At 46.4% G+C, this 24547-nt stretch overlaps 1 protein-coding gene across 3 annotated transcripts; it reads left to right on the forward strand.

Moving 5' to 3' along the window:
- The first annotated feature begins 154 nt into the window (after positions 1–154).
- Positions 155–24161, forward strand: LOC147010685 (uncharacterized). 3 transcript variants are annotated; one of them, XM_085859674.1, is made up of 6 exons: positions 155–395; positions 18041–18094; positions 18232–18258; positions 18380–18424; positions 19084–19276; positions 23897–24161. In XM_085859674.1, the coding sequence occupies exons 1-6, from the start codon at positions 381–383 to the stop codon at positions 23908–23910; spliced, it is 348 nt and encodes a 115-aa protein (XP_085715800.1). In that variant the 5' UTR covers positions 155–380; the 3' UTR covers positions 23911–24161. The 3 variants fall into 3 exon arrangements, with proteins under 3 accessions (XP_085715800.1, XP_085715799.1, XP_085715801.1); XM_085859673.1 differs by having other exon boundaries at positions 156–395; positions 19084–19290; XM_085859675.1 differs by having other exon boundaries at positions 156–395; positions 19084–19240.
- The last annotated feature ends 386 nt before the right edge of the window (positions 24162–24547 follow it).

Below are 24547 nucleotides of genomic sequence, written 5' to 3' on the forward strand. Positions count from 1 at the left end.
CGGCCATTTTATACAAGGCCCCGATTCGAGTGTCCATTTTTCGCAATACTCGCGGCCATAAAGAAAACGCCCCTTGTCAATAGATCACGCCCCGGACGCCCACGTGACACCCGTCCGCCAATCGCCCTAAGAATAGCTGAGGCGTCCGACGCCACGATTGGACCGTCTAAATTTAAACGCTGCCGGTCAACCAATAGAATCACGCCGTTGAACCTCGTCGATTATCATGTCATTATCATCTGCTTATCATCTAATTATCATACGTAATAGCGGCGTCCGATGCTTTTTTCGGTTGGAGTTGAGTTTGAGACCCTCAGAGTGTGACCGGTCCTGTTTCGAAACGGTTCTCTTCTGTGAACGAGATAAATAAAACCCTCAGCATGTTGAAGAAGAAGGTATGTGCAGAGGCAGCGAGTCACATACGATGTGTTTGTAAATCCCAAAGTCGCGTGAGGTGATTATTATTATCATTATTTTTTTTATTGTTAATAGTGTCGTCATTTTTTTTGATGCAAAAAGACAGGCGGACCGACGACCAACTCGATTAACACGATAACCCTTTCACCATCGCGGTCTTCGGACCATTTCGTTCGCCTTTTACCTCATCGTGTGCTCGATGCGAGCTGCCATTTTCCCGCCCGTTTTACTTTCGATAATAACGGTCCCACCATGAGGTCCCGGTCGTGCGGCGTTTGGTGACCGGTTGATTTGTGATTATTGACTCGAAAGGCGGTGAATTTTTTGTTCTCGATGCCCAAGAGTCGTGTTCGTGAGGTAACGAAGGGACATGGCGGCGGGGCAAGGGGGCGGGCATCGCGAGAAGGACGCGCTCGCCGTGAGGAAGACGCTGGAGAGAGAACGTGTCAAGGAACCATGAAGCGCATCATTCCCGTTTCAAATCAAATACATCGCATCTCCTCGACGTATCGTTTCCGTAAATTTGTCTGCGAAGGGAATTACGTGCTCATTTGGGAATAAAAACGAGGCATTCTTCGTGGAACAATGGCGGCACTGGATTTCCTTCGCTTCACTCTCCCGTCTGTTTCGCTGCGCGCCGTTTTCTTTTCTCCTTCCGTCTTTTTAACACTCATTGTTAACACTCCCCCGAAATATTTATAACTATTTACTACTCGTTTTCCTCACCCCGTTATTTTTTAGATTGTAATCGTATTGATCCCCAGTTTTGCTTTCCCGCGTGACGTCACAAATTCAACGGACTTTCCCGCCAAAATTCAAAATTGCGACATGCACGTTTTAGCCGGTGCATTTACATTTTGTTTTTTTTTACTTTTCCTTTTAATCGCATCATGGCATTGATTTTACTTAATCACCCTCCTCGAACTGTGTTCATTTTTTTTTTTGTCTACATTTATCTGGGGCTCAATAGAGAAACCTGACGCATGAGGAGGCTTCAATGTACTTAAATCCTCGTCCTTCTTCTGACTCCTGTTTTAATTATCTGGTTGTAATATTACAGCATTTTTACTTTCTAAGACGCTATATACTTCCATCGATTGATACTTGCAGTTGGAACGATGAAAGACGCTCATGCAATTAATTATTTTTTTCAAATGTTTTCTCGTTTTGCGTTTTCCATTTAAAAAAAAATCGCGCTTATGGTTGCAACGTGCATTTCAAACGGCGTCTCGAAAATGTCGAGGCTCGTGGAAGAGCAGAAACGATAGTGAGCGGTGGATCGACAGACAAAATGTGTGGCCAAGCAGGGAGAAGCGATGATGACGACAAACAGCCTTTCCCGCCAAAAACCAGTTCCTCGACGTGCAAGGCTGCACCATTCATCCTTTCATTAATGATATAATAATTGGGGGGGGGGTCAGTTTGTGACCAGTTTCTTTTTAATTCATGATGAATCATATTCGTGATAAGTTGGGAAGGTCATCCATGCCGAAATAGAGGATTGACCTAAAATTAGGTACTGACTAAAACCAAATGTTGGCGGGAAAACCGACAGGTACGCACGCTCGCCTCTAAGCTGTCCAGCGTGGGTTCGATTCCCGACCCAGCTATAAACTGCCATCCTGGTGGTACACAAGCAGGATGATTCATCAGCGTGTGTGCCGTCCCTCGGATGGACGTTAAACTGGACGTCCCATCTGCCAGTATTAGTTGGTGGACGTTAATAATCCCACGGTGTCCTTTGTGAAGAGATGGAGAGTTATCACCGGCACCCTGAAAAACGATTTTTCAAATTCCTGCCTGGACTGCTTTGGTCTTAGAGGTTCCTTGGCACCAGGTTACATCGCTTGCCACCTTCGAGTATGGTTGCTGTCTGGGTAGCAGCTTCTTCATTACAAAGAAATTGACCAGGTTGTTCATGTGCTATCACTTGTCCATCTTCCCACAAACCATTCACGAGTGAAGCTCGAAAGAACTACAACTTCAACCTCACCTTCTCCCTCTCATAAATGACATGGTTATCCTGTTTTTATTTGTCACTAACTGCTCGCATTAAACAGAGAGAACACCAATAGGAAAAGGTAGAATTAACAAGAATGACAGAACCTCAAACCCCCCACCCCAAGTCCTCAAGCCCCCCCCTCCCACCCCAAGTCTTCAATACCCTCTGCCACCTCATGCAAGTCCTCAACCACCCCCTCTCCCAAGTCCCCAAACCCCCTCTCACAAGTCCTCAAACCACCGCACCCAAGCCCTCAGCCACCCGCCTCACCCGAGTCCTCAAATACCGCCCACCTCACCGGAGTCCAAAATCCCCCTAACTCCCAAGTCCTCAAACCACCTCTCCCAAGTCCTCAACCCCCTTCCTCACCCAAGTCCTCAACCCCCTTCCTCACCCAAGTCCTCAACCCCCCTTCCTCACCCAGGTCCTCAACCCCCTTCCTCACCCAAGTCCTCAACCCCCTTCCTCACCCAAGTCCTCAACCCCCTTCCTCACCCAAGTCCTCAACCCCCTTCCTCACCCAAGTCCTCAACCCCCTTCCTCACCCAAGTCCTCAACCCCCTTCTTCACCCAAGTCCTCAACCCCCTTCTTCACCCAAGTCCTCAACCCCCTTCTTCACCCAAGTCCTCAACCCCCTTCCTCACCCAAGTCCTCAACCCCCTTCCTCACCCAAGTCCTCAACACCCCTTCCTCACCCAAGTCTTCAATCTCTCCCCCCACCCCAAGTCTTCAAACTCATCTCCACCAACTCTTCAAACTCGCTCTCACTCCACTCCATCTTCAATCTCCCCCACCCCCACTCCAAAACCTTAACCTCCTCTCCTGACACGCTTACCTCTTCCCCCCCCTCCACCTCAATTATATGTCCCTTTTCCCCCTTTCCTGAACCTCTTCACTCCAACTCTCTCCTTCTCTCCCCCTTTCCTCAACAAGTTCTTATCTCCCTTTCCCAAGCTCCCACCCCAAATACAGCCAAACATGAGTGACGTGTACCTGCGACGCAAAACCAACTAGAAGGGTACTGGGTAGAGCGCATACCTCTGCCATATCATGCTGAATCCATGAGAACATATCGGGCCCAATACATTTTTATTGAAATATGCTATAGAGTAACTATATCGTTTTTGGCCCCATCTCTCAATGGTGAAGAATCACTTCATAAAAGGAAATCAGACACAGGTGGAGGCCATTCAGCCCATCATTCTTTAAGTTTTTGTATTTTTTTTTTCTTCTTCCCCTCAGGGGAGATGACACAGGCTTGGTTAAAAACACACATCAACCACACAACACCTCTTGACGAGACTTTCAAGACTATGTAACTCGTATATATCTGGATTTGGATCTTCACCAAAATCGAATCAATTTTTCCTTGTCACACTCCCAACATGTCCACCAAGGTTTGTCCGAATCCGTCCACAACTTTTTGAAATATCGTCCTATATATCGTTTTTGGCCCGATCTCTCAGTGGTGAAGGATCACTTTAAAAATTCTCGTATCCGGATCTTCACCAAAATCTAATCAGTTCACCCTTGTCAGACACCAAACCTGTCCACAAAATTTCATCTGGATCCGTCCACAATTTTTTGAGATCTCCTGCCCACAGACAAACAGACAGAGAGGGGTGAAAACATAACCTCCTTCACCTTTGGTGGTGGAAGTAATGAAGGGTGAGATTCATGCTGGGTCATTCTGTGTCAATGCACACAATATCCAGGTACCTCGCATATGACACCTCAGATTTGCCTGCAAGAATTTCTAAAAATACCTCTTCATGCCAAACAAAGGAATCCCAAGTTTCAGCTCAATATCTCCAACGTTTTTCAAGTGTTAGCCCCTTAAAATATGGGTGCCATGCCCCTTTTCGCACTTGTGAAATATTGATTTCTTTTATTAGGGTTTTTGAAGACCCATGTCTTCTGTTCTAATGGAGATAGAAAGCTGAAAATTTGTTTCTAAACTAATTCTGGCCCAGGCTTTCAGATTCCTTAGCCAGAAATTGCCTATATCTTCAACTTTGAAAGTTATGGACCCCCAAAATCCTTTGGTTTGGTGCTAAGTAGATTTTCAAGATTTTGGGGCTCCATAATATTGACTCTTTTGAAGTTGTTTTGATTACAAATGGTTTTTCATTAATATTTGGGAACGGGACTGTGCACTAAAACAGTTTTCGGGTGAACTGAGCTTTAATGGGGGTATGTTAGGATCATAAACATCCAGTGACGAAACCACCCTCACAGACCCCCCCCCCCCCAATTCATGCCACCGGTTGACCCCGTGGGCACGTGTTAGGGGGGCTGAGCTTCTAACCATATAAACTAACATACTTAATCATACCTTTTAAAGCAATAAATCATTGATTAATTATCTACCTCTTTGTGTATGAACTGAATTTTCAAAAAGGGTACTTTTTGTCCCGATTCCACTGAAATTTTCAGTCCAGAAACTAGGTCAAGCAGGATAAGATTATTATTTGTAAACCAGGGTGTACAAAAACATTAATTATAGCTTCTGATGGATGCACATGATGAAAATAAAGTGATAAAGGAGCAATATCTTCCATAATTATTGGAAAAAAGCCATTTTAACCCATTGTATAATATTATAGATAAGTATATGACGTGGTACAGTAATCATTATTCAACCAAGTGGTGTCCGGCGATATACCGGTTATATCAATATCATTTCCCATATCAATATACCGGGATTGGAATTCTGAATATACCGGGATTCCAAAAAATATCGATATAAAAAAAATACAACAGGTATATATCACCATCAAATCGAAGAAAGTTATTTACAATGTTTAAATACTATGCATGATATAAAAATCTTTTATGCGTCTTGGCATGGAACATGGAACAGGAAGAGTGAAACGTATGATGTCAAGAAGTACCAGGAAGTAAGTTCAGTATGTTTTAGCTTTTGAACCTCAGCATCCGAGCTCATCAGCTCCATTCAAGCAATCGCGTTTTTCTTTGCCCTCGTGGCTGGTTTTAAAGCAACTGCCAATTGGTTATTCATACGAATCGTGCATGCTTTAGAAATCCTGTGCCCAGTCGATGATGCGCGATGGCAATACCGGAATGAAGTAGTTCCTGTTCCCACAAAAAGATATGTCTTCAATCTGCAGGTAGAATAGACTTCCAGTTCCCACCTGTTGTTTAGAGGGATGGGGGAGGAAAATGGAGTTGAGTTTTGCGTGTTTCATTCCCTGAGTAATGTCCCCAATTCTTGACTCTCCAAATTTTGTGTTTGAGTTGAACAATCCATCTTTCAATCCCTCTTTAATCCTTCCGGCCTCCATCTATCAATCCACCTTTCACCACTTCTTTAACTCCAGCTACCCATCCATCGCCGGCCCCTCGTCCTTTAACTTCCAAAAAGTAACTCACGAACTCCTCGGTCCTCACTATCCTGCCCTTTTTGCCGTTCAAACTCCGTAATTCCTATGGGAAACTTCTCTCACCCTAAGGCTGAATCCACCGGTTTGTTCCACCATCTCAAACCCCTGTCGTCCTTCCACCTCCCAACCCCACAGTTTACACAATCACCTTCAACCCCCCCTCTTCATTCTACATCCAAAACCATCCACCACCACCCCCATTTGGAATTCCAGATAAGGTTTTGTCATTGTGCGTCCGTCTCCTTTTTTGACTTCTGCCAAACCGCTGGGCCAATCCAGCTGAGTCAAAATGGCCGACTCAGGAAATTCCTTCAAAAATTTTCTTCTCCAGACCCACCGGTCAGAATCCTCGTTGGGTTGTTGGGTTAAAAACCAAAGTTGGGTCACAACATTAGAACACGGTCCTAATGTTAAATTGCTGAGGCCATGCTGATCACTTGACCGGAAGTGTGTCAAAATGACGTTCGCACAAATTCCTTCCAAAATCTTCTTCTCCAGACCCACCCGCCAGAATGCGAGCACATTTGGGTTACAACATTAGGACAGGGTCGTCATGTTAGATTGTGAAGGTCATGCCGATCACATGACCGGAAATGTATTAATATGTTGGACTCGTAAAATTTTTGGAAAATTGTGTAAATTCCTTCAAAAATCTTCCTCACCAGACCCACCAGTCAGAATTCTACCAAATTTCAGTTACAGCATTGGGCCCAGTGTGACTACTCCTTGGCTTTTTTTCACAAGATCTTGGTATATAGGTTTTCTATTATCATCGCTTGGCTCACCTTGGCATTTATGAAAATGATGAGTGGTCACACTGTTTGAGCCAGGGCCCAGATAAGCCTCAGGTCAAGTAGTCCTATTTTTTTGTATTTTGTTTTATTTTTGTTCCCCTTGACTGGTGCATCTTCTCTCGTTCAGGGAATCTGTGAGTCATTGATAACCAGACTTGTTGAAGCCAGTACATGCTTGGTGTCAAAGAAGACTATTCTGGTAAGATCGGTGTTTCTCTTGATGATGCTTGCCATAAGGAAACACTATAGATAGAAAGGTCTGTCATCTGTGGAAAGTTTATCTTCTCAGAAGAGACTTCTGGACTGGCGAAGTGGCCTTTCACTTTCAAATGAGGATACAAGCTTCCATCACCATGAGAAAGTTTTTCTTTCAAGATACGAAAGCTTACAGAAAGCCTGCTGTGATCCTTTTCGAAGGTATACAACATTATGCAAGAGTAAGCATATTTCCTTCTCTTAAAATTCCAGTGATGTGCATGATGTAATCATGTATATCTCTTGAAAGACACCTTATCACAAATAGGCTGGCATCAACTACATACTTAAGTCAATCAAAGGTCAAGAAGTTGATCTGGACTCCAAAGCCAGTTGCCGATGGGGCATCCTCCATCGTGCAAAGTCCTTCCTCGGCACAACTAAGCTCCTAACCACATACGAAGCTCTCATCTGCAGCCTGATGGAGTACTGCTCTCTTCTCTGGCCTGGAGCTCTTTCCTCACACATAGCTCGGCTTTACGCTGTGCAAACCAACACTTTTAGGATCATTGGTATCTCCCGTGATGAAGCTGAGTCTTTTGGTCTCCCACTCTCTCAATGCAGTCAGTCTCCACTACTGTCTCCTCTCTGGATTCACTCCCCCCTTGCTCTGTCTGATGTCCTCCCCCCCCCCCCATATTTTTGCATGGCGCTCAAGGTCCTCCAGCAACCCCCTTCCGGTGAAACTACCAATATGAAGACTCACTGCTCACCTTCACTCTGTCATTCCTCTTTTTTTCCACCTCTGGTGCACACTCCCACACACTCCTCAGCCCCTCTCTTCCCTTCAGGCCTTCAAAACAGCTGTTTACCACCACCTCTTGTCTTCCCCCATCCAAAACCATGATCTTTTCTACCCTCGTTGACCTACCCCAAATCGACCTCCTTCAAATTCTCTGCTTTCCTTCCTGAAAGTCCCTGTAGTGTCCATCTTGTTTACCCCGTGTACCACGCCCCATCTCTCTCCCTTCCACAGATCCCCTCATGTCTCTGTTCCCCACTGTTTTGTGCTTCCCTTTCCTGCCCCTCTTGTCTCCTATGCCCTTTGTTATACACACTCCGTGTGTTCGCTCATATACGAGCCTTGACATTGTATCCAAAAAAAAGTTGATATTCTGTGCATAGCAGACTTGGATTATTTGACAGGGGTGGTACATGCACATGGACTATAGCCAATATTGGGTCTTAGCATCAGCTCTTGTGGTTTTTTTTCAGATTGTGGGAAAATTTGCATGTATTTTATTAATCTTGAAACATTGCTTTAAATTTTGATATTTTCCATGTTGCTCCTTTTTGGTACAACGCTACATTTCATTGATATTTTGATGGGTTATAATCCAACAGAGCACAAATTCCATATGTGACTCACCACCATCATTTTATTTGTACGAGTAGTTTGATTGCAGCAGTCACAAACAGAACAAAGGGTTTAAATCGCCTGTTTGTCTTTAGTTGTGGATGGCATTCATACTTTTATCAAATAAAATGCATCCTGTGCATCAAACTGAAACCATGATGTTTATGATCAAGTGTCTTGTTTGAATTATTATTACTGTACCACATCATACATACTGTTACGGTTGTGGAAATTCGCAAACCACCATTCAGGTCCCCTAGGTGAGATATCTCTGTAAGTACATGTGTAGTTAGCCCCAAACCCGTTGTTTAGAGGGAATAAATGTGATTCATTCGGGCTGCGACGCTTTGAGATAGCCGTTTTTTCTGTTCTATCTTTATTTTGAACCAACCACGCTCCAACAATCACACAACAACAACAACAACGCCAACAGCCACGATCTTTACCTTCACAACTCGCTCCCGCAAACATCGCATCACCGCCATTCCAAACGGCACCATGGCCATAAACCACCACCATAAACCCTCCACCACCTTCACCTCTCTCCTGCGGCCATTCCCGCACCACCTGTGAGCACTGAGCGTCGGGCTGTCCTGGGCTCGTACAAGATACGCGCCGAGCCGCGAGTGCAAAATGCAGCCTTTCCGAGGAGAATTCGGATCAGGAATGCTACACGCCCACTTCTGATCCGTCCAATCAGCAAGCGCGTGGCGGTTTGGCCCCGCCTCCAGGCACATCTGTGTGGAATCGAGAGATGCAAATTCTAGAATCAGGGAGATTCACGCCCCTTTTTCTCCGTCCAATGGGCGAGCGTGACTCCGCCCCCGAGCTCATCCGGATCTGGAAATTTGCATATGGGTTCTCCTGCTGGCCTATAAAGCGCCGAGCGCAAGGCGAATCTGGGCAGAGTCAGTTTGGAAGAGCAGAGTGGAGTCGGGAGGCGAGGGCGTCCCGGTGGTTTTTGGCAGTCGGTTGAGGAGAATTGGGGGAAGAGTCCGAGGAGCTCGGGTCCGAGGCAAGGAAGTCGGCGACGAGGTCGCGGTGGAATCGCTCGTCACGGGACCAACACTGGAGTCAGGTCGTGGGACACAAACCCAAGCCCCCTCCTCGTGACACTGGTGTAAGAGAGCGCAAAAACAAACTCTCCTGTCTCCAGCAAAATTCACGGGAATCGGTCCAGGGATGAGAGGAGCGACCCCCGATTCCCTCCAAATTACGAGCGATTTAAATTAACCCGTTACGAGAAATAAGATGGCGTCTCAAGGCGAGCGTGAGACGGGGGTATTAGAAATGGATTTAGAATGTGTAGAATCCATGGCCCAGGATGAGAACCCCGAGCAGGAAATGTTGGTTGTGCAGGAACACGAACTCCCCCAACTGAACCCAGAGCCCGAAATGGGCGCGGCAGCGGCCGCGGCGTATGACACCTCCCCTCCCCCTCTCCGCCAAAACCCCCCTGTCCTTGTCGAACCGAGTGCACTCGACAGGATTCTGCAGGCAATAACAGCGAATATGCAACAAATGAACGAAATGAAGGCAAATTTGAAGGAAGAAATGAGAGAACTGCGGGGTGAGATGCAGAACATGGGCCGAAGCCTGCAGGCGGGCATGAAGGCAATAATAGGGGAGTGCGTAATAGCGACGCCACGTGTGGGAGCGAACGAGCTGGGAGGGGGTGCAACGGCTGTCAGGCCCGCGGTGGAGGCGGGTGAGGACAAAATAATTCGGGAGAACTGTTGGGCGAGGGTCGTGACGGAAAAAGTGACGGTGACCGAGAGGGAAAAATTAAATGGGGAGACCAAAACGTGTGAGACGAGACACGAGGTGACGACAAAGTAATTAAAAATAGTGAAGACAAAGAAGGAAATGAAAGTATTGCCAGAGACACGGAAGATAGAGAGTGAATTGGACGGGGTTAGAGACGCACACACACACACACACAGAGGTAGTGGAGGACCATGAGGGGGAGCTGGCGGACTGGTTAGAGACCCGGTGCGACCAGTTGAATAGCCTCCTCCAGGAACGAGGAGAGGGAGTATGCCCCCCTGAGGCGAATCACGACCAGGTGGGTTCGGTCGTGCTTTGCGAGGTCGAGGGGACGAGTGCTGCGAACGGGTTCACGCCGAGCTTGGGGGGTATAGAGGCCCCGGAACCCCTTGTGGGGACACAAGTCCCCAGTGTGGTTGTCCTGGTGTGTGTGGTGCAAGGTGTGAGTGTGCCCCCGTGTGTGGAAGCGACCCCGTGTGTGAGTGGTGTGGTGGCAAGTGTGCCGAGGTGCGTGCTTCCCAGCACGCCGTGTGTAAATGAGACACCGCGGGTGAGTGCCCCCGCGTGTGTGAGTGGTATGGTGTGTGCAAGGGAAATGGCACGAGTGAGTGAAAGGCCGTGAGTGAGTGGAGCCACGAGTGCGAGGGAGGTGGCATGCGTGAGTGAGCAGCCGCGTGTAAGGAGAGAGACATCGTGTGTAAGGTCGCTGTGTGTGAGGGAGATGTCGGTCGGCATGTGCGAACATGCAGCCGTGTCTCCCGGTGTGAATGTGAGTTTGATGGAGTGGTGTGTGAGCGTCGTGACACGCAGGTGTGCGTGGGTGGAATGGCGACAGAGGAAGGAAAGCCGAGTAGCGGCTGTAGATGTTTTGAGCACCGCGCCGGGTTTACACAGCATCGAGCGCGAGGTCCGTGCTGTGCAACGCACGACGCCGCCACGTGCTCGCTTGCGGGAGTGAAGCCCGGTCCGGAAACGAGCGCGGTGAATGTTGCCGATCCCGCGACGGACAAAGTTTCGGCAGGATTTCGGATTTGGACCTGACTGGTTCTCCACGCGGGCGTGTGTGTTAAGCTCCAACGGGCAGAGCACATGTGTTCACGTGGGGAACCCCTCGAGACGTGCGGCTTGTGTTTTTTTTATGCGCCGGGTGATGTCATGGCTGCGTGTGTGGTTGGAATGCGGCAGGAGGGTGAATCCCTGCCAGATGGTACCGTCCAAGAGGGACGAGGGACACGAACAGCTGCCATGATGTCACGCCACAGGTGCGCGGCTGTGAATTTCCGCGCTGGTGCGCAGGTTGTGAGTTTCCGCGCTGGTGCTGCGTGATGAAAAAAAAATACAGCAAGCCTCGCTTTCGGGTGAACAGGATTCCCTGGGAAAGGGGTGGAAGACCCCCTGGCCTGGGCACAGGATGGAACTAGCTAGGGGGAAGGGTTAGCTTAGACCGGCTTCATGGGGCAGGGGTAAGCCCTCATGGGGCCAGTGGAATGGATTAGGTGCAGGGATTGTTGCCAGATTTAGGAGGGGAAATTATTTTTGATGATTTGGAGACGGTGACAGACTTTGAATGTGTAGCGGGGACGTAGCTTAGCTACGTAGTGTTAAAAGGAACGTGCTGTAGTGTAAGGGACGACGTGGGAGCACGAGTTAGTTAGGGGATGTAGCGAGAAGGATGGCAGAGTTCAGCGGTGTGCGTGTTGAAGAGTTGGTGAGTTGAGTGGAAACATGTGCTTGGTGAGTGAGTGAGGCCAGCGGGTCTGTGTGTATGGAGCGAATGTGGAATGCATGGTGCGATGAGTGATTGGGTGGAGGAGTGACTCCCGCCCAAGGGACCCCAGGGTCAGTGTAGAGTGAGTTAGGGGGTTAGTTAAATTGAAAAATGGAGGTCGTTTTGCTGTTGGTGGGAGTGTAGGCTCGATACCCATTTAAAGGGGTGCAGGAGCCCTGTTGACAGGCTGGGAGCGTGGCTGCGAAAGGTGAGTATCGCTGAGTGGGTACCCCGGGCACCAGGCTAGTCGGCCGTAGTAGGCCAAGGGCCCATGGGGGGCGGGATAGCGTAGTGGGCACGGGTGCGCCCGCATGGTGTGGGGGCCCGGGGTGCCATTAGCCGCGTGGGCAGTGTTGTGGGCACGGGTGACCCTCGGAAAGGGGCCCGGGAAACCAGCCTGCCACGTGTGCGTTTCAGGGGAGTTGCCAAGGGGGGCACTCCCCGGTGTTTAGGGAGCTGGTAGGCTCGGAGGCAGTGTAGTGCCCGGGGGTGCCATCGTCGGAGGATCGGCAGAGGGTCGTGCCTGCCAAGGGGAGCCACGCGTCCCAGCCATGAGACCGTGTGAGGGCACGGAAAGAAAATTGGTGGGCGAAGCCCGAAATTTGAGAGGACACCAACACAGGCGACGGGAATCTGGGTTTTTAGTACCAATAGCTTAAGCGAGAGGCGCTTGTTGAAAGCCCCGGGGTAGTCTAAAGGTTAATGGTTAGGGTAGATTAGGAGATGTACCCCTCCACACCATCCATCCCTTCGCTCTCGTTGTGGGCCGCTGGACCCACTTTGGGGTTAGATCGCTGAAGTCTGGGGATGCCATCTTGAGGCTTCGTTGGGCCTCGACACAGGACGCCAGCTCTCCCTTATTCCCCTCCGGGAAGGGAACGTAGGGGTTGGGAGTAGGCTAGGTGACGAGTGGTTAGCTGAAATTAGGACGATAAAGGGGGTTAGGGGACGAATTATAGTGGGAGAAAGAAAAAGAATAATCAAAAATTAATTAATTGGGGCAAAAATTGGTTTTGGACAAATTAAGGGAGTGGGTATGGACAGTGACAGACAAAGGCGATAGGTTGGGAGGGAGACCGTAGAGTAGGTCCGAGCCCGCCTTCCGAGTGGCCAGCACCACCGCACTCCCTCCACCAACCTCCACTGCAAGGCAAAGGCCGGCCCACTTCATCGGCAGCTGTTGTTTTGCTGCAAGGCCTGTGCCGGCTGGATCATCTGCAGCTGCTGTGCTTCAAGGCCTGTGCCGGCCAGATCGTCTGCCGGCTGTGTTTGCCTGCAGTGGCCCTGTTCTGCCGGCTTTGTTTGCCTGCTGACTTTGCCATGCCATGCCCACTGCCACGTTCACCAGCCCCGTTCAATTTTGCTTTGCCCCCCCCCCTCCCCCTGTTCATTTCCATGTGCGCCAGGATCAAGGCAACAGTTTGCAAGCTGCGAGAACTGCCCTGTTGGCAGCTACAACACGGGCCTGCAGTGGCGGCCCGTGTACCGTGTTTGCGTCTATCCATCCATCCATCCGTTGTGTTCATTGCGTGTGCCACTTGAGCTGGCACGGAGACTGCGTTTGTGCAGCCCGTGCACCGTTTTGTTGCTTGCGTCAGTGCCCGTTCAGTGTTATGCAGGGACTGCCTTGCGGGCAGCCGCACCAGGAGACTGTGTTTGTGCAGCCCATGCACCGTTGTGGTTCACTGGGTTCATTTTAAAAAGGGAAGGCCTTGGACTGCGTGTGAGCAGCCGGCCACGTTCCCTGTCACCTGCATTGCTTGAGCCAGAGACTGCATGCGAGCAGCCTGGCTCCCTGCGAACTGCTTTCTTTTTGCAGAGTCCATTGATCCTGGGCCATGGTTTAGTGTAAAATTTGTAAGTTAAGGTTAAGATGTACTGTACATATGAGTGCGCTCCCGCATGTCTGTCTTCGCGCCGGCAATTTTATTAAAGTCATCCGTGTGAGTGGGTTTGTTTAGTTAGTTACTCAGCCCTCACGTTATTTATTTTGGGGACACGAATACCATGAATGTTGCACTCAGGGATCCGTAGGTAAAACGTACAAGGGGAGAACTACACATGATGGCACACGAGAATTTGACGACTCGGGACGAGTCTGTAAAAAGGGGAGGGGGTAGTGTTATGGTTGTGGAAATTCGCAAACCACCATTCAGGTCCCCTAGGTGAGATATCTCTGTAAGTACATGTGTAGTTTGCCCCAAACCTGTTGTTGAGAGGGAATAAATGTGATTCATTCACATTTATTCACAAAGCTGCGACGCTTTGAGATAGCCGTTTTTCTGTTCTATCTTAATTTTGAATCAACCACGCTCCAACCATCACACAACAACACCAACAGCCACGATCTTTACCTTCACAACTCGCCCCCGCAAACATCGCATCATCACCATTCCAAACGGCACCATGGCCATAAACCACCACCATAAACCCTCCACCACCTTCACCTCTCTCCTTCTGCGGCCATTCCCGCACAACCTGTGAGCACCGAGCGTCGGGCTGTCCTGGGCTCGTAAAAGATACACGCCGAGCCGCGAGTACAAAATGCGGCCTTTCCGAGGAGAATTCGGATCAGGAATGCTACACGCCCACTTCTGATCCGTCCACTCAGCAAGCGCGGGGCGATTGGCCCCGCCTCCAGGCACGTCTGTGTGGAATCGAGATATGCAAATTCGAGGATCAGGGGAGATTCACGCCCCTTTTTCTCCGTCCAATGGGCGAGCGTGACTCCGCCCCCGAGCTCATCCGGATCCGGAAATTTGCATATGGGTTCTCCTGCCCGCCTATAAAGCGCCGAGCGCAAGGCGAATCGGGGCAGAGTCAGTTTGGAAGAGCGGAGTGGAGTCGGGAGGCGAGGGCATCCCGGTGATTTTCAGCAGTCGGCTGAGGAGAATTGGGGGAAGAGTCCGAGGAGCTCGGGTCCAAGGCAAGGAAGTCGGCGACGAGGTCGCGGTGGAATCGCTCGTCACGGGACCCAAGCAAGCCAGCTATACTCTTTCCCCAGAGCATCAACAATTCCCCCGCGCTGAGATAGTGCAAAAAGGGGGCCCCGTTCCCACCCCACTCCAAGCGGTGACAACGAAACCCGCGAAGGAGCACGAAGTCGGCGCACCGCCGCGCTGCCACATTTGCGGCTCATCACGAAGACGCGGGTAGGACCCACCTGGTCTCGCGGACCTGACTGCTCCTTCAGGTCCCGCGCAAATATTGGCCCACAGGCCCCGTCTGCCCTCTTGTCTTTGAGGGTGGCCTTTTCTTTTGCTTTTGAGTAAATGTGTGTCGGCGCCGTCTGTGAAGTAAAACTGTTTAAGTGCTGCCGTGTGCTCGCGTAGTCGGTAGTATCTCTGCGTCATTGTTTCTTTTGTAGCATTTGATATATGTGCATTCTGTTTGACTGTATATGTGTGCTTTCCGTGTGCTGCGGAATAAATGTGCATCATGTTGAACTGTTTTCCCGTTTTGCTTCATCTTTTCATTAATTGAATCTCCATCTTGCTTCACGTAAAGGGTTGGTAGTGGGCTTAATACGCCCGATAATTAATCGGAACCGTCGAGGCCGACGATAACACCGCTCGGTTATCCCGATAGTACGGAACGGATCGCTTAAGCGGCCCGTGTCCGGAGTCGACCTGCGGCGAGGTGCGATCGCCCGGTCTACCCTCCGCGTGGGTACTTAGGTAGGTCGAGTTTGGCGAACAACCCTATCCCACGCGGGGGGCCGATTGGCACGATCGTGGTGAGGCCGAAAAGCCCACCCGTGACTAGCTCCCGGCGTTAGTCCGAGAGGGTCACGACAGAATTGTCCGTCCGGTGGGCGACGTGCCGCGATTCGAGTCACGTGGCCGTTCGTACGCCGGCGGGCGCAAATTCGCAACAATACTTACCTATATTTTACAAAGGGTTAAAATAGCTTTTTTCCTACAATTATGGATGATATTGCTCCTTCATCACTTGATTTTCACATCCATCTGAAGCTATGATTAATGTTTTTGTACTTCCTGGTTGACTGTTAATCTTATCATAGTTGACCTAGTTTTCTAGACTGAAGGTTTCAGTGGAATAGAGACAAAAAGTACCCTTTTGAAAAATTCAGTTCATACACAAGGAGCTGCATAATCAAAGTTTATTTTGCTTTAAAAGTACGATTGAGTAAGTTAGTTTACATGGTTAAAAGCTCAGTACATGTAATGTACCCACGGGGTCAGCCGGTGGCCTGAATTGGGGGAGGGGGTGTCCATGAGGGTGATTTTGTCCCATAATAATGTTTAGGACCCTACCATACCCCCATTGAAGCTCAGTTCAATCTCAGACTGTCTTGACGCACAGTACAGTTCCCGTATACAGTAGACTAGGTGTAAGTCGTCATCATCGGGACCGAGAAAAAAAGTGACAACTTTGAAATGTGACGAATTACGCATATGCGAACATTCATGATGACTGTGGGGTGAAGGATGAAGTCTCGCGTGGCCTGGACACATATGTGTGAGAGCCGGCTATTGTACCAAAAGGAAAACACAATCCTCGGGGCATAGGTGGGGGTGCATTGGTGAGTTGGAAAGTGATCAAGCAAAGATGGAATTCATGAATCAGTTTATCAAAAGTAAAGATAATGAACAACTGTAAGACAACTCACATACCATCGGTGATGGTATGGTGACAAATTACATGACACACAGTCATCGTGGTGATGATTACCACTCAATGCCTATGTGTGAGTGAGTGCGGTAATGTACAAAACAAGCCAATATATAACCATGATCGGACTTCAACACGAAGCTCGATTGATCCTTTACTCCTTCGCGAAGTAATCCGTTATGTTTGACTGCCTCAAACTATTGGGCATCTGGTACATGAGAAGGACTCAAACCGGTCATTGTATTCCATGATGTTGTCTGGGCAATCCTCCACCAAAAGACAGTATCGGCGCATCACATCCAGACAGTATCGGCGAATCCACGCTGCCTGATTCGCCGCACCTCTTGACCTTGCCAATTCCCCTCCTCACTTTCAATCTGTCTATACAGTGCATCGGCAAGGTCTCGGCATCATCATGCCCGAGGTCCGCAGCGAATTTACGTGCCTTCAGCAGCAACATTTCACCGTCCAACCGAATATTTGGCTGAACCGACATTTGCCGAAACCAGATGATGAGCGCGTCATCGACATCTTCAAAGGACACACATTTCACGCGTTTCACACTTACCGCCGGCCTCGTGATCTTCTCCACTTGTCCAAATATCTTGCCCTTATTCTTCAAGATATCGTTCAATGTCTGCCGTTTGATGTCCAACTTCTCAGCTATGGCTGTTTTCTTCATCAGTGGGTTTGCCTCACAAAACTGGATAATGTCGTATTTTTCTTGGTAGGTTTTAGTTGTAAGCTTATGCTAAGTCGCCATTGTCCTGCCTGCAGTGCGATCAAGGTGTGTACGCAGTTATAAATAACCTATCACTGGTGGTGTAAACCAATGAGCGAGCATCACGATTCCATGAAATCAGGCTTCTCATGAGGCAGCAGTTCCGTGTGACGAGTTAGGAGTGGTAATTTACTTGAGTTTCCATTACGCGGGAACGGACATCATCTGATGAATTTGACGAAGTGACGACTTAGAGATGACGACTTACAGAGGGATGACCCTTTATTCAAAGGGATTTAACATGAGATAAATTCGGGACTTTTTGACGCTGCCGACTTAGGAGAAGTGACGAGTTACACGCTGCCGACTTACGCCGTCTACTGTATTTAGGAAAAACCATTTGTGATTTAAAAAATCTTCAAAAGGGTCAATATTCTCGAGCCCCAAAATCTCTAAAATATATTTAGCACCAAAGTAAGGATTTTGGGGCTCCATAACTTCCAAAGTAGAAGAGATAAGCAATTTCTGGCTGTGGAATCTGAAAACCTGGGCCATAACTAGTTTAGAAACAAATTTTCAGCTTTATGTCTTTATTACAACAGAAGATATAGGTCTTCAAACACATTAATGAAACATGCACAATTCACGAGTGTAAAATAGGGGTGTGGCACCCATAATTTGAGGGATGATAACTTGAAAACTGTTGGAGATATTCAGCTGAAACTTGGGATTCTTTTGTTTGGCATGAAGATGTATTTTTAGAAACGTTTCCAGACAAATCTGAGAGGTGTCATGGGTGGGTGTGTGAACTGAAATGGAATGACCTGATTTTGTTTTGCATTTTTATAATTTGAAATAATTTATTTTGCCTTTTTCTACCATATCTCCCTTCCTCCTCCCCCCCCCCATCTCTTTCTAGATAGTTATTGGAGAGAGTGCAAGTGACACCACCACAAAGAAGTCCCGGGGAGAAGTAATTATTTTTATTTTATTTCTCCACTTCTACTTTGTCTTTCCCCACTTCCACCCCAAGTCCTCAATCCCTCACGTGGAATTTATATGTTAAAGTCACGGTTTCTTTTTCTCTTCCCATTCATCCTTCCCTTTTAGCCACAACGGAAATCACTGAGAATCCAGGTAAACATGTTTTGTTTCTTCTGTCTTCTCATGCATTTATTTATTTATACATTTCTACATATATGTAAACCTATTTGTGTTTAGATGAGTTGTTGGATTAACTTCATTCATTTTCTCCCAGGATCAAGTAAATTCTGCAGGAATTCTGGATGTGAAACCCAAAAAGGTACCTGGAATATACTGTGACCATTGTATAGTCATTGATAGGTCTTTACAGCACTCTTTTTGTGGCTGTCCAAGCAAGCGTTTATCTTTGGTGAAAGTTCCTTACTTCACCGTTTTTTACATTCATTTTTTAAAATAATTACATGGAGGGTATTCTCTTTGCTTCATGCTTATGGAATTGGAGAAACATCACAATGGACTGGTTTAACGTTGTTGGTTTTTTCGCACTCAGGGGTGCAGTGCAGTAAATTTTAATTTCAAGTTTCCTCAGTTTGTTGCTATGTAGTTGACAATCAAATCTGTTTACAAATGCACAAAAGGTGGTGTCCCTCCCTCCATTCCCCTTTTCCAGCATATGAACACTGCACTCTCCCCTATCCGCTATGCCTAAAACTCCTTTCCAACTATCTTTTCTCTCTTCATTCTTGGTTTTCTCAACCACCCGCCTCCTCCGTCACACATATGCAATATGTAAATGGGCACTCGTGGACTTTAACAGCTTTGTACCTGTATAATATTTTTTGACTCATCTTAGTGTTTTTGAAAAATAGTTTATTCAATTCAGCTTGCATTATAACAAATATTACAAATCTTTGTAAAGCTCCCACAGAGCCGTCAGTGGCAAGGCCATCAGTGTATTTTCTCTTTGCTGCATGGAAGGAAAAGGCACCTAAAAAGGCAGCACCTAAAAAGGAGAAGGAGGAAAAGCCCAAGCCAGCAGAAGAGAAGAAAGTGAAAGAGGATGAAAGGAAGGAAAAGGGAGCCAAGGGGCGGAAGGGTGCGAAGAGCAAGGTGGCTGATGATAAGCAAGATGCAGGCAAGGATGCTTCTGCTGCTGATGCTACTGCTGCTGGTAACGGAGAGGAGGTATTCCTCTCTGCCCTCCCCTACCCACTAACGCTGCCGTGCATGCATGTTGGCTCTACCCTGCCTCATTCCCTTTCCATGATGCTGTGTTCTCTACAAGCTTGGATCAATTTTCCTATATCCCAAAGACTTCCCATCATCTTTAGTTATCACTTGGCTTTATTTTTCTTTAATTAAGGGGGAAAGTATTGTTTTATAAAATGTTCTCAGCAAATTAAGTGATTTGTGGTTAGCATTGTGGGTTTACCTTTTTAGTTGTATATGTTTAGGATCAACTGAAACTTTTCAACTTTCATCTGCTTTATTTTTGGTTGCTTTGTGTCATCAATTTTTCTGCTCCATTGAGACATTATTGGATGCATCATACAAGTCTTAATTTCTCAGAAATAGCTGAAAGAAGTGAAGGTACTTATAATATGGTCTGTCATTTGTGGTGATCATGTTCCTGCTTATTGATGAAGATGATAATATATATATATATATATATATATATATATATATATATATATATATATATATATATATATATATATATATATATATACACATGTATCATATAAGTAAACCCTCCAATATCGCAGGGGTTAGAATCTTGGAAAATGACTACGATAGTTGAAACTAAGGGATAATGGAAAGAGGGGGGTTCGGTTCCTAGACTTTGAGAAAATATTGAGGAAGTTTGATGGCAGCTAGAAATTAACACATGACGTAGATGCATATAAAAAGCATGTTAAATATGTTGAAATATATATATATATATATATATATATATATATATGATATAAATAAAACAAAAACAAGAGTTTTATCTTTTAAATTTATTCCAAAACAGTGAGACGGGTGAGGGTAAACATTTCGTACTTCACTATGCCATAAGTAGAAAACACAAGACTTAGCTCGGAGGTGATGATGATGCTGCTAGAGGGGGAGAGTGGACGTTAGAAAGATGTGGCTGTAGAACTTGCGATGGCTGTGGGATCATCCGGAGCATGAATAAGTCACCTGCTGCATTGCCACCTTTATCTGGAGCAGATCTTCCCTGCTTGGACAGGAAGGTACAAGAGGGCATCCTCTTCCAAAATAATCCCGTCTCTGGTGTTAAAAACCTGTTCCGACATAAATAGCTTCGCCTCGATTCGTTACATGAGCCATGGTTGAACTGGAGCCTTCGGCCCCGGGTACCTCGTGGAAACGGTAAATCCACAACGGTTTCTCCCGTACAGTTGGTCCACTCAAAGGCCGGGTAAATCCAATATGGGTTCTCTCATATCACCGGTCCACTCAAAGGCATTTTGTTTTTTCCTGTTCGGTCCTTGATGCAACTATTAAGCACTTTTTCCATCCTTTTAAAGAGGATCACCGGACTGGATTGAGCCTTTTGCGCTTTGCTGGCAGGAACCCTTGCACGGATATTTGACTCACGTTTACACACAGTCGATTCATTGATCCAGTAATTGCTCACGGATGCCCCACTTTCACGACTTGCCAACATATCTAACAACTTCATTTCTTCATACAATGTCATAACCTTTCTCTGCCTTTTGGCATGATTAATTATGTCCATCGTTTTACGTTTGGGCACTTTTAGCTGTTGTGTGTCTACTAGATCTTAGATCTAGTATTACAGGGTCTCAATATGTCATTTCTTGTTTGATTATGATACAATATTAAATTTATGTTCGTTCCCGTATGCTGGTCTGATTAGTACAATTAACAGTGTGTGAGAATAAAGAAAAGGCTCATAATGAGAGGTAATCGTACACGCGGATACAAACAATGAGTCATCTTAGCTCAAAAACCGTGATAACGAAATTGGAACGCAATAGGTTGCCCACGATTGGTGGAAGAATTCTACGATATTGGAGGGTTTACCGTACATATACACGTCGTCGGTTTTGTTCCATTACGTCGTTTGTCAAAGAAGAATCTATTGTTCTCCCAAGGTCGGTGTATAAACAAAAAAACACCAGCATTAACTACACCTGTCAGAATTCTACTTCATGAAATATTTATTCTGCACCAGCAAAACCTTAGAGGGAGGAGATGAAATACAAAAGTCTAATTTCCTGGAAAACTCATCTGAATGGTGAGCTTTTTGTGACATGTAGGTTTTCTGACTGAAGTAACTATTTTATACGGTGAAAAATGGTCAAAATACACATTGGATTGCCAAAAAGAATTATCAAAAGAAACTCAAAATGAAAACTTATGAACCCCAGTCGTACAACATCTGTAGAAATTGCTCTGTCAATGAAAAAAAAAATTGGCAAGTGTTGGCGTTTCTCTCTCCCGCCCCCTTCCCCGCTATATTTATTATGTACATCCCACCATACGTCCTTTGCAAAAAGTGCATGGATATCGTAATTGTCAATATATAATTAGAGAAGTGTCTGACTTCTATGCACTCCCTCATGGCTGGACAGAACGGATTGAAAACTGGTGGTTGTACAGGGAGAGGTTTTACGTGGTTAAAAAAAGTTCACAGTTCAGGGAGGGGGAGGAACCCATTTCTCTCTGTAAATATGTACGACATGGCGCTGTTCCTGGTAGGCGGTGGTATTAGGAGTCAGTACTAAAATACTGCAATTTGGAGGGAATTATCCCATCCTTTAGGGCGGCTTCTTAACGAGTCAAGATGAATTTTGGTTTAGATTGCCACGTCCTGTGGATCAGGTTTCCACCTTTTTCCCCACCTGCTGTTTATATATTCATTTACTCACCATGTTTCCTTGTCACTGTAGTGGCAAAATACATCACCCAGGGGTGCTGCGGAGGATTTGAGAGCCGCAAGTACGCAAAAATTTAGCTTTTTTCCATTGATAACTTGAAATGGAATTGTTGATTTTTTGTTTGTTTGGTTTTTTTCCACGGGTCACACTCTTTGTCACCAGTCACAATGGGTGCTTCTGACTGAGATGTTCCAAACGGAAAAGACACTTTTGAAACAGAAAATCATTGGCTTAGTTGCTGCATATATTACTACTGGGTACAAGAAAAATTAGTAGAGACTTAAAAGAATTTGTGAAAATGACCGACACAGTAAACCTCAGGATAATTTTTTTTATTTTACTCTGAAACTTTGCATGGGCGTCGTGCTCTATCATTCCCGGAGCAAACAGTCCCTCAAATGGTAACGAACACATTGATAACCCATGCATGCACTTCATTTGAAAAACAAGTCGAGATTATTGTGTGTAATCCATCATCGTTGCACAACAGAATGATGTACATGTGACTTTAGCCTTGAACACTAGAATTGGTGATCATTAAATGTTTAAACCAAGAAAGTGGTTCCAAAACGAGTCCTCGATTGGCACCTTTCATTTTCAAACTATCACGCTAGTTTTAAAGTCAGCGTAGAATGGCAAACGTTCCTTGACGGGGCATGTCTGCTCAGAGAGCAACAATGCTGCTGCTGTGTCGCAACAAAACCAAACTTGCACAGACGTGATTTATGTTCTTCACTGTGGTCAATGTTTCCTTCGGGATTTAAAAACGCTGCATGCTTCTATTGTGTGAGCCTTAGACTGACTTCAAACGCCACGCTCACAGAAGTGGCGCTTGCGTATGGAGCCAACTGCCCATCTAAAGCCATGGTGTTTGGTGGCATAAACGCTTTCGAGGATGGCAGTCGATCACAGAATGACTCACGTCCAGGCCATCTGTCAACATCCACCTCACCAACGATGGTCGCTCGTGCTGAGGAATTGGTTGCATCCACCTCACCAACGATGGTCACTCGTGCTGGGGAATTGGTTCATAAGGATTCTTGCTCGTTCGTACACAAACTGTCGTCACTGTTGTTCATCTCAGTCAAAAGTGCCCATTAAATTTTGCCAGACAACTTGAAGATGACAAGAGTGTGACCAGTGGGGACACCATCGGCTAACACCCGAACAAAATGTGAATTGTGGATTCACCCCATTTGTAAATAAATAATTCCTCGGATGAATAGTCACCGGATGTTGATTAAACTTGGCTGCATCATTGTGGCCCAGTCTGAGAAACGAAAGTTCGGTGTGGAAACACGCCTCCCGGCCACACAAGAAATTCTAAGTAACCATGTCTGCGGGTAAGGTAATCAATAGCACCTTTTATGAAAATAAAAGGTGTTTTGATGTTGCACAGCATGGAACTACTTTTGTGTCCATTTCTATACAGACAGTGAGCGGCACTACAAAAGGTCGATAAACACTTGAAAAGGGGAAAACAAATAATGTAATACATGTGTTTCTTGTGCCTGAAGGAATGGCAATCATTCAACACACAGCAGGTTACGGATGATTTGCCGAGGTATGAGCGACCATCACTCCCTGTTTGTCGGATCACACCCCACACGCGGACTGTTCCCCAAAACCCAAGATGCCACTCGGGAGGTTGCCTCTTTATTTTGTAACTTGAGAACCGAGTTCACCACAAATGACAAATTGCTGAACTTCATTGCTTGTCGCTTCCACGCCGACCTTGTAGTGTTATTGGCCCATCGTGGATGAGCAATTTTTGTGCCATTTGCTTATTTGCCAGTAACGTTGTCGTATATCACTCGTACATTGCACGCTTTGATATGCTTTAACATTGCATCGTGTCCCTGTTTTCTTTTCCGCAGACAAAACCCAATGAAGGGGCTGGTGACGCCAAGTGAGCACTCGGCTCTTGTGCATTTCCCCCATTTTATCCCATCTCCTGTACAGTGTGTTTTGCTTCTTACTTTTTTTTTTCTTCCTCTTGGTTTAAAACAAAAGTGGATTTTTGCTATACCTTGGCTTTCATAAAATTTGAGAAATTCTTTTGGTGGTTTGTTGAGCACTCTGTGTTACTGTTACAATATTTCGTTTGGCCTGAGACATCTGACAATAAAGATAAGAAATGGGCTTTTCTTCTTGTTCCAGAGGCGTTGGACTTTAAAAGAAATACATTTTGAAATAATCGTTGCAACTTTTAGTGTACGGTGTAGTTAACATTCCATGTGTAATTGTAACATTGCCTATCATAGACCAGTCACCATAGTGCTTGTATTCAATCATCAATGATTTGGCTATTTTCCTTCCAACTTTGCTCTTTTTGTAAAGTTCAAAGCAAAAGGCTTAGGAGTGTTGTTCGTTTTATTTTTATGAGTTTTTAAATGTTTTTTTTTTAGATTTGAGTACTGTGATACGAGACAATTATTTAGTGGATCACTTCAAGTATTAATAAAATGTCTTTGTTAAAGTCATGTTTCTTCGTAGAGTCGTATGGCTGAGAGGGGTGAGGAACGAGC

Source organism: Eptatretus burgeri, chromosome 16 (assembly GCF_056783735.1).
Source record: "Eptatretus burgeri isolate ZD-2024b chromosome 16, Ebu_testis_v1, whole genome shotgun sequence".
Taxonomy (NCBI): Eukaryota; Metazoa; Chordata; class Myxini; order Myxiniformes; family Myxinidae; genus Eptatretus; species Eptatretus burgeri.

Coding starts and splice junctions, on each gene's coding strand:
- LOC147010685 (XM_085859673.1), top strand. Junction 18,259..18,379: donor GGAAATCACTGAGAATCCAG/GTAAACATGTTT, acceptor ATTTTCTCCCAG/GATCAAGTAAATTCTGCAGG. Junction 18,425..19,083: donor TGGATGTGAAACCCAAAAAG/GTACCTGGAATA, acceptor GCTGCATGGAAG/GAAAAGGCACCTAAAAAGGC.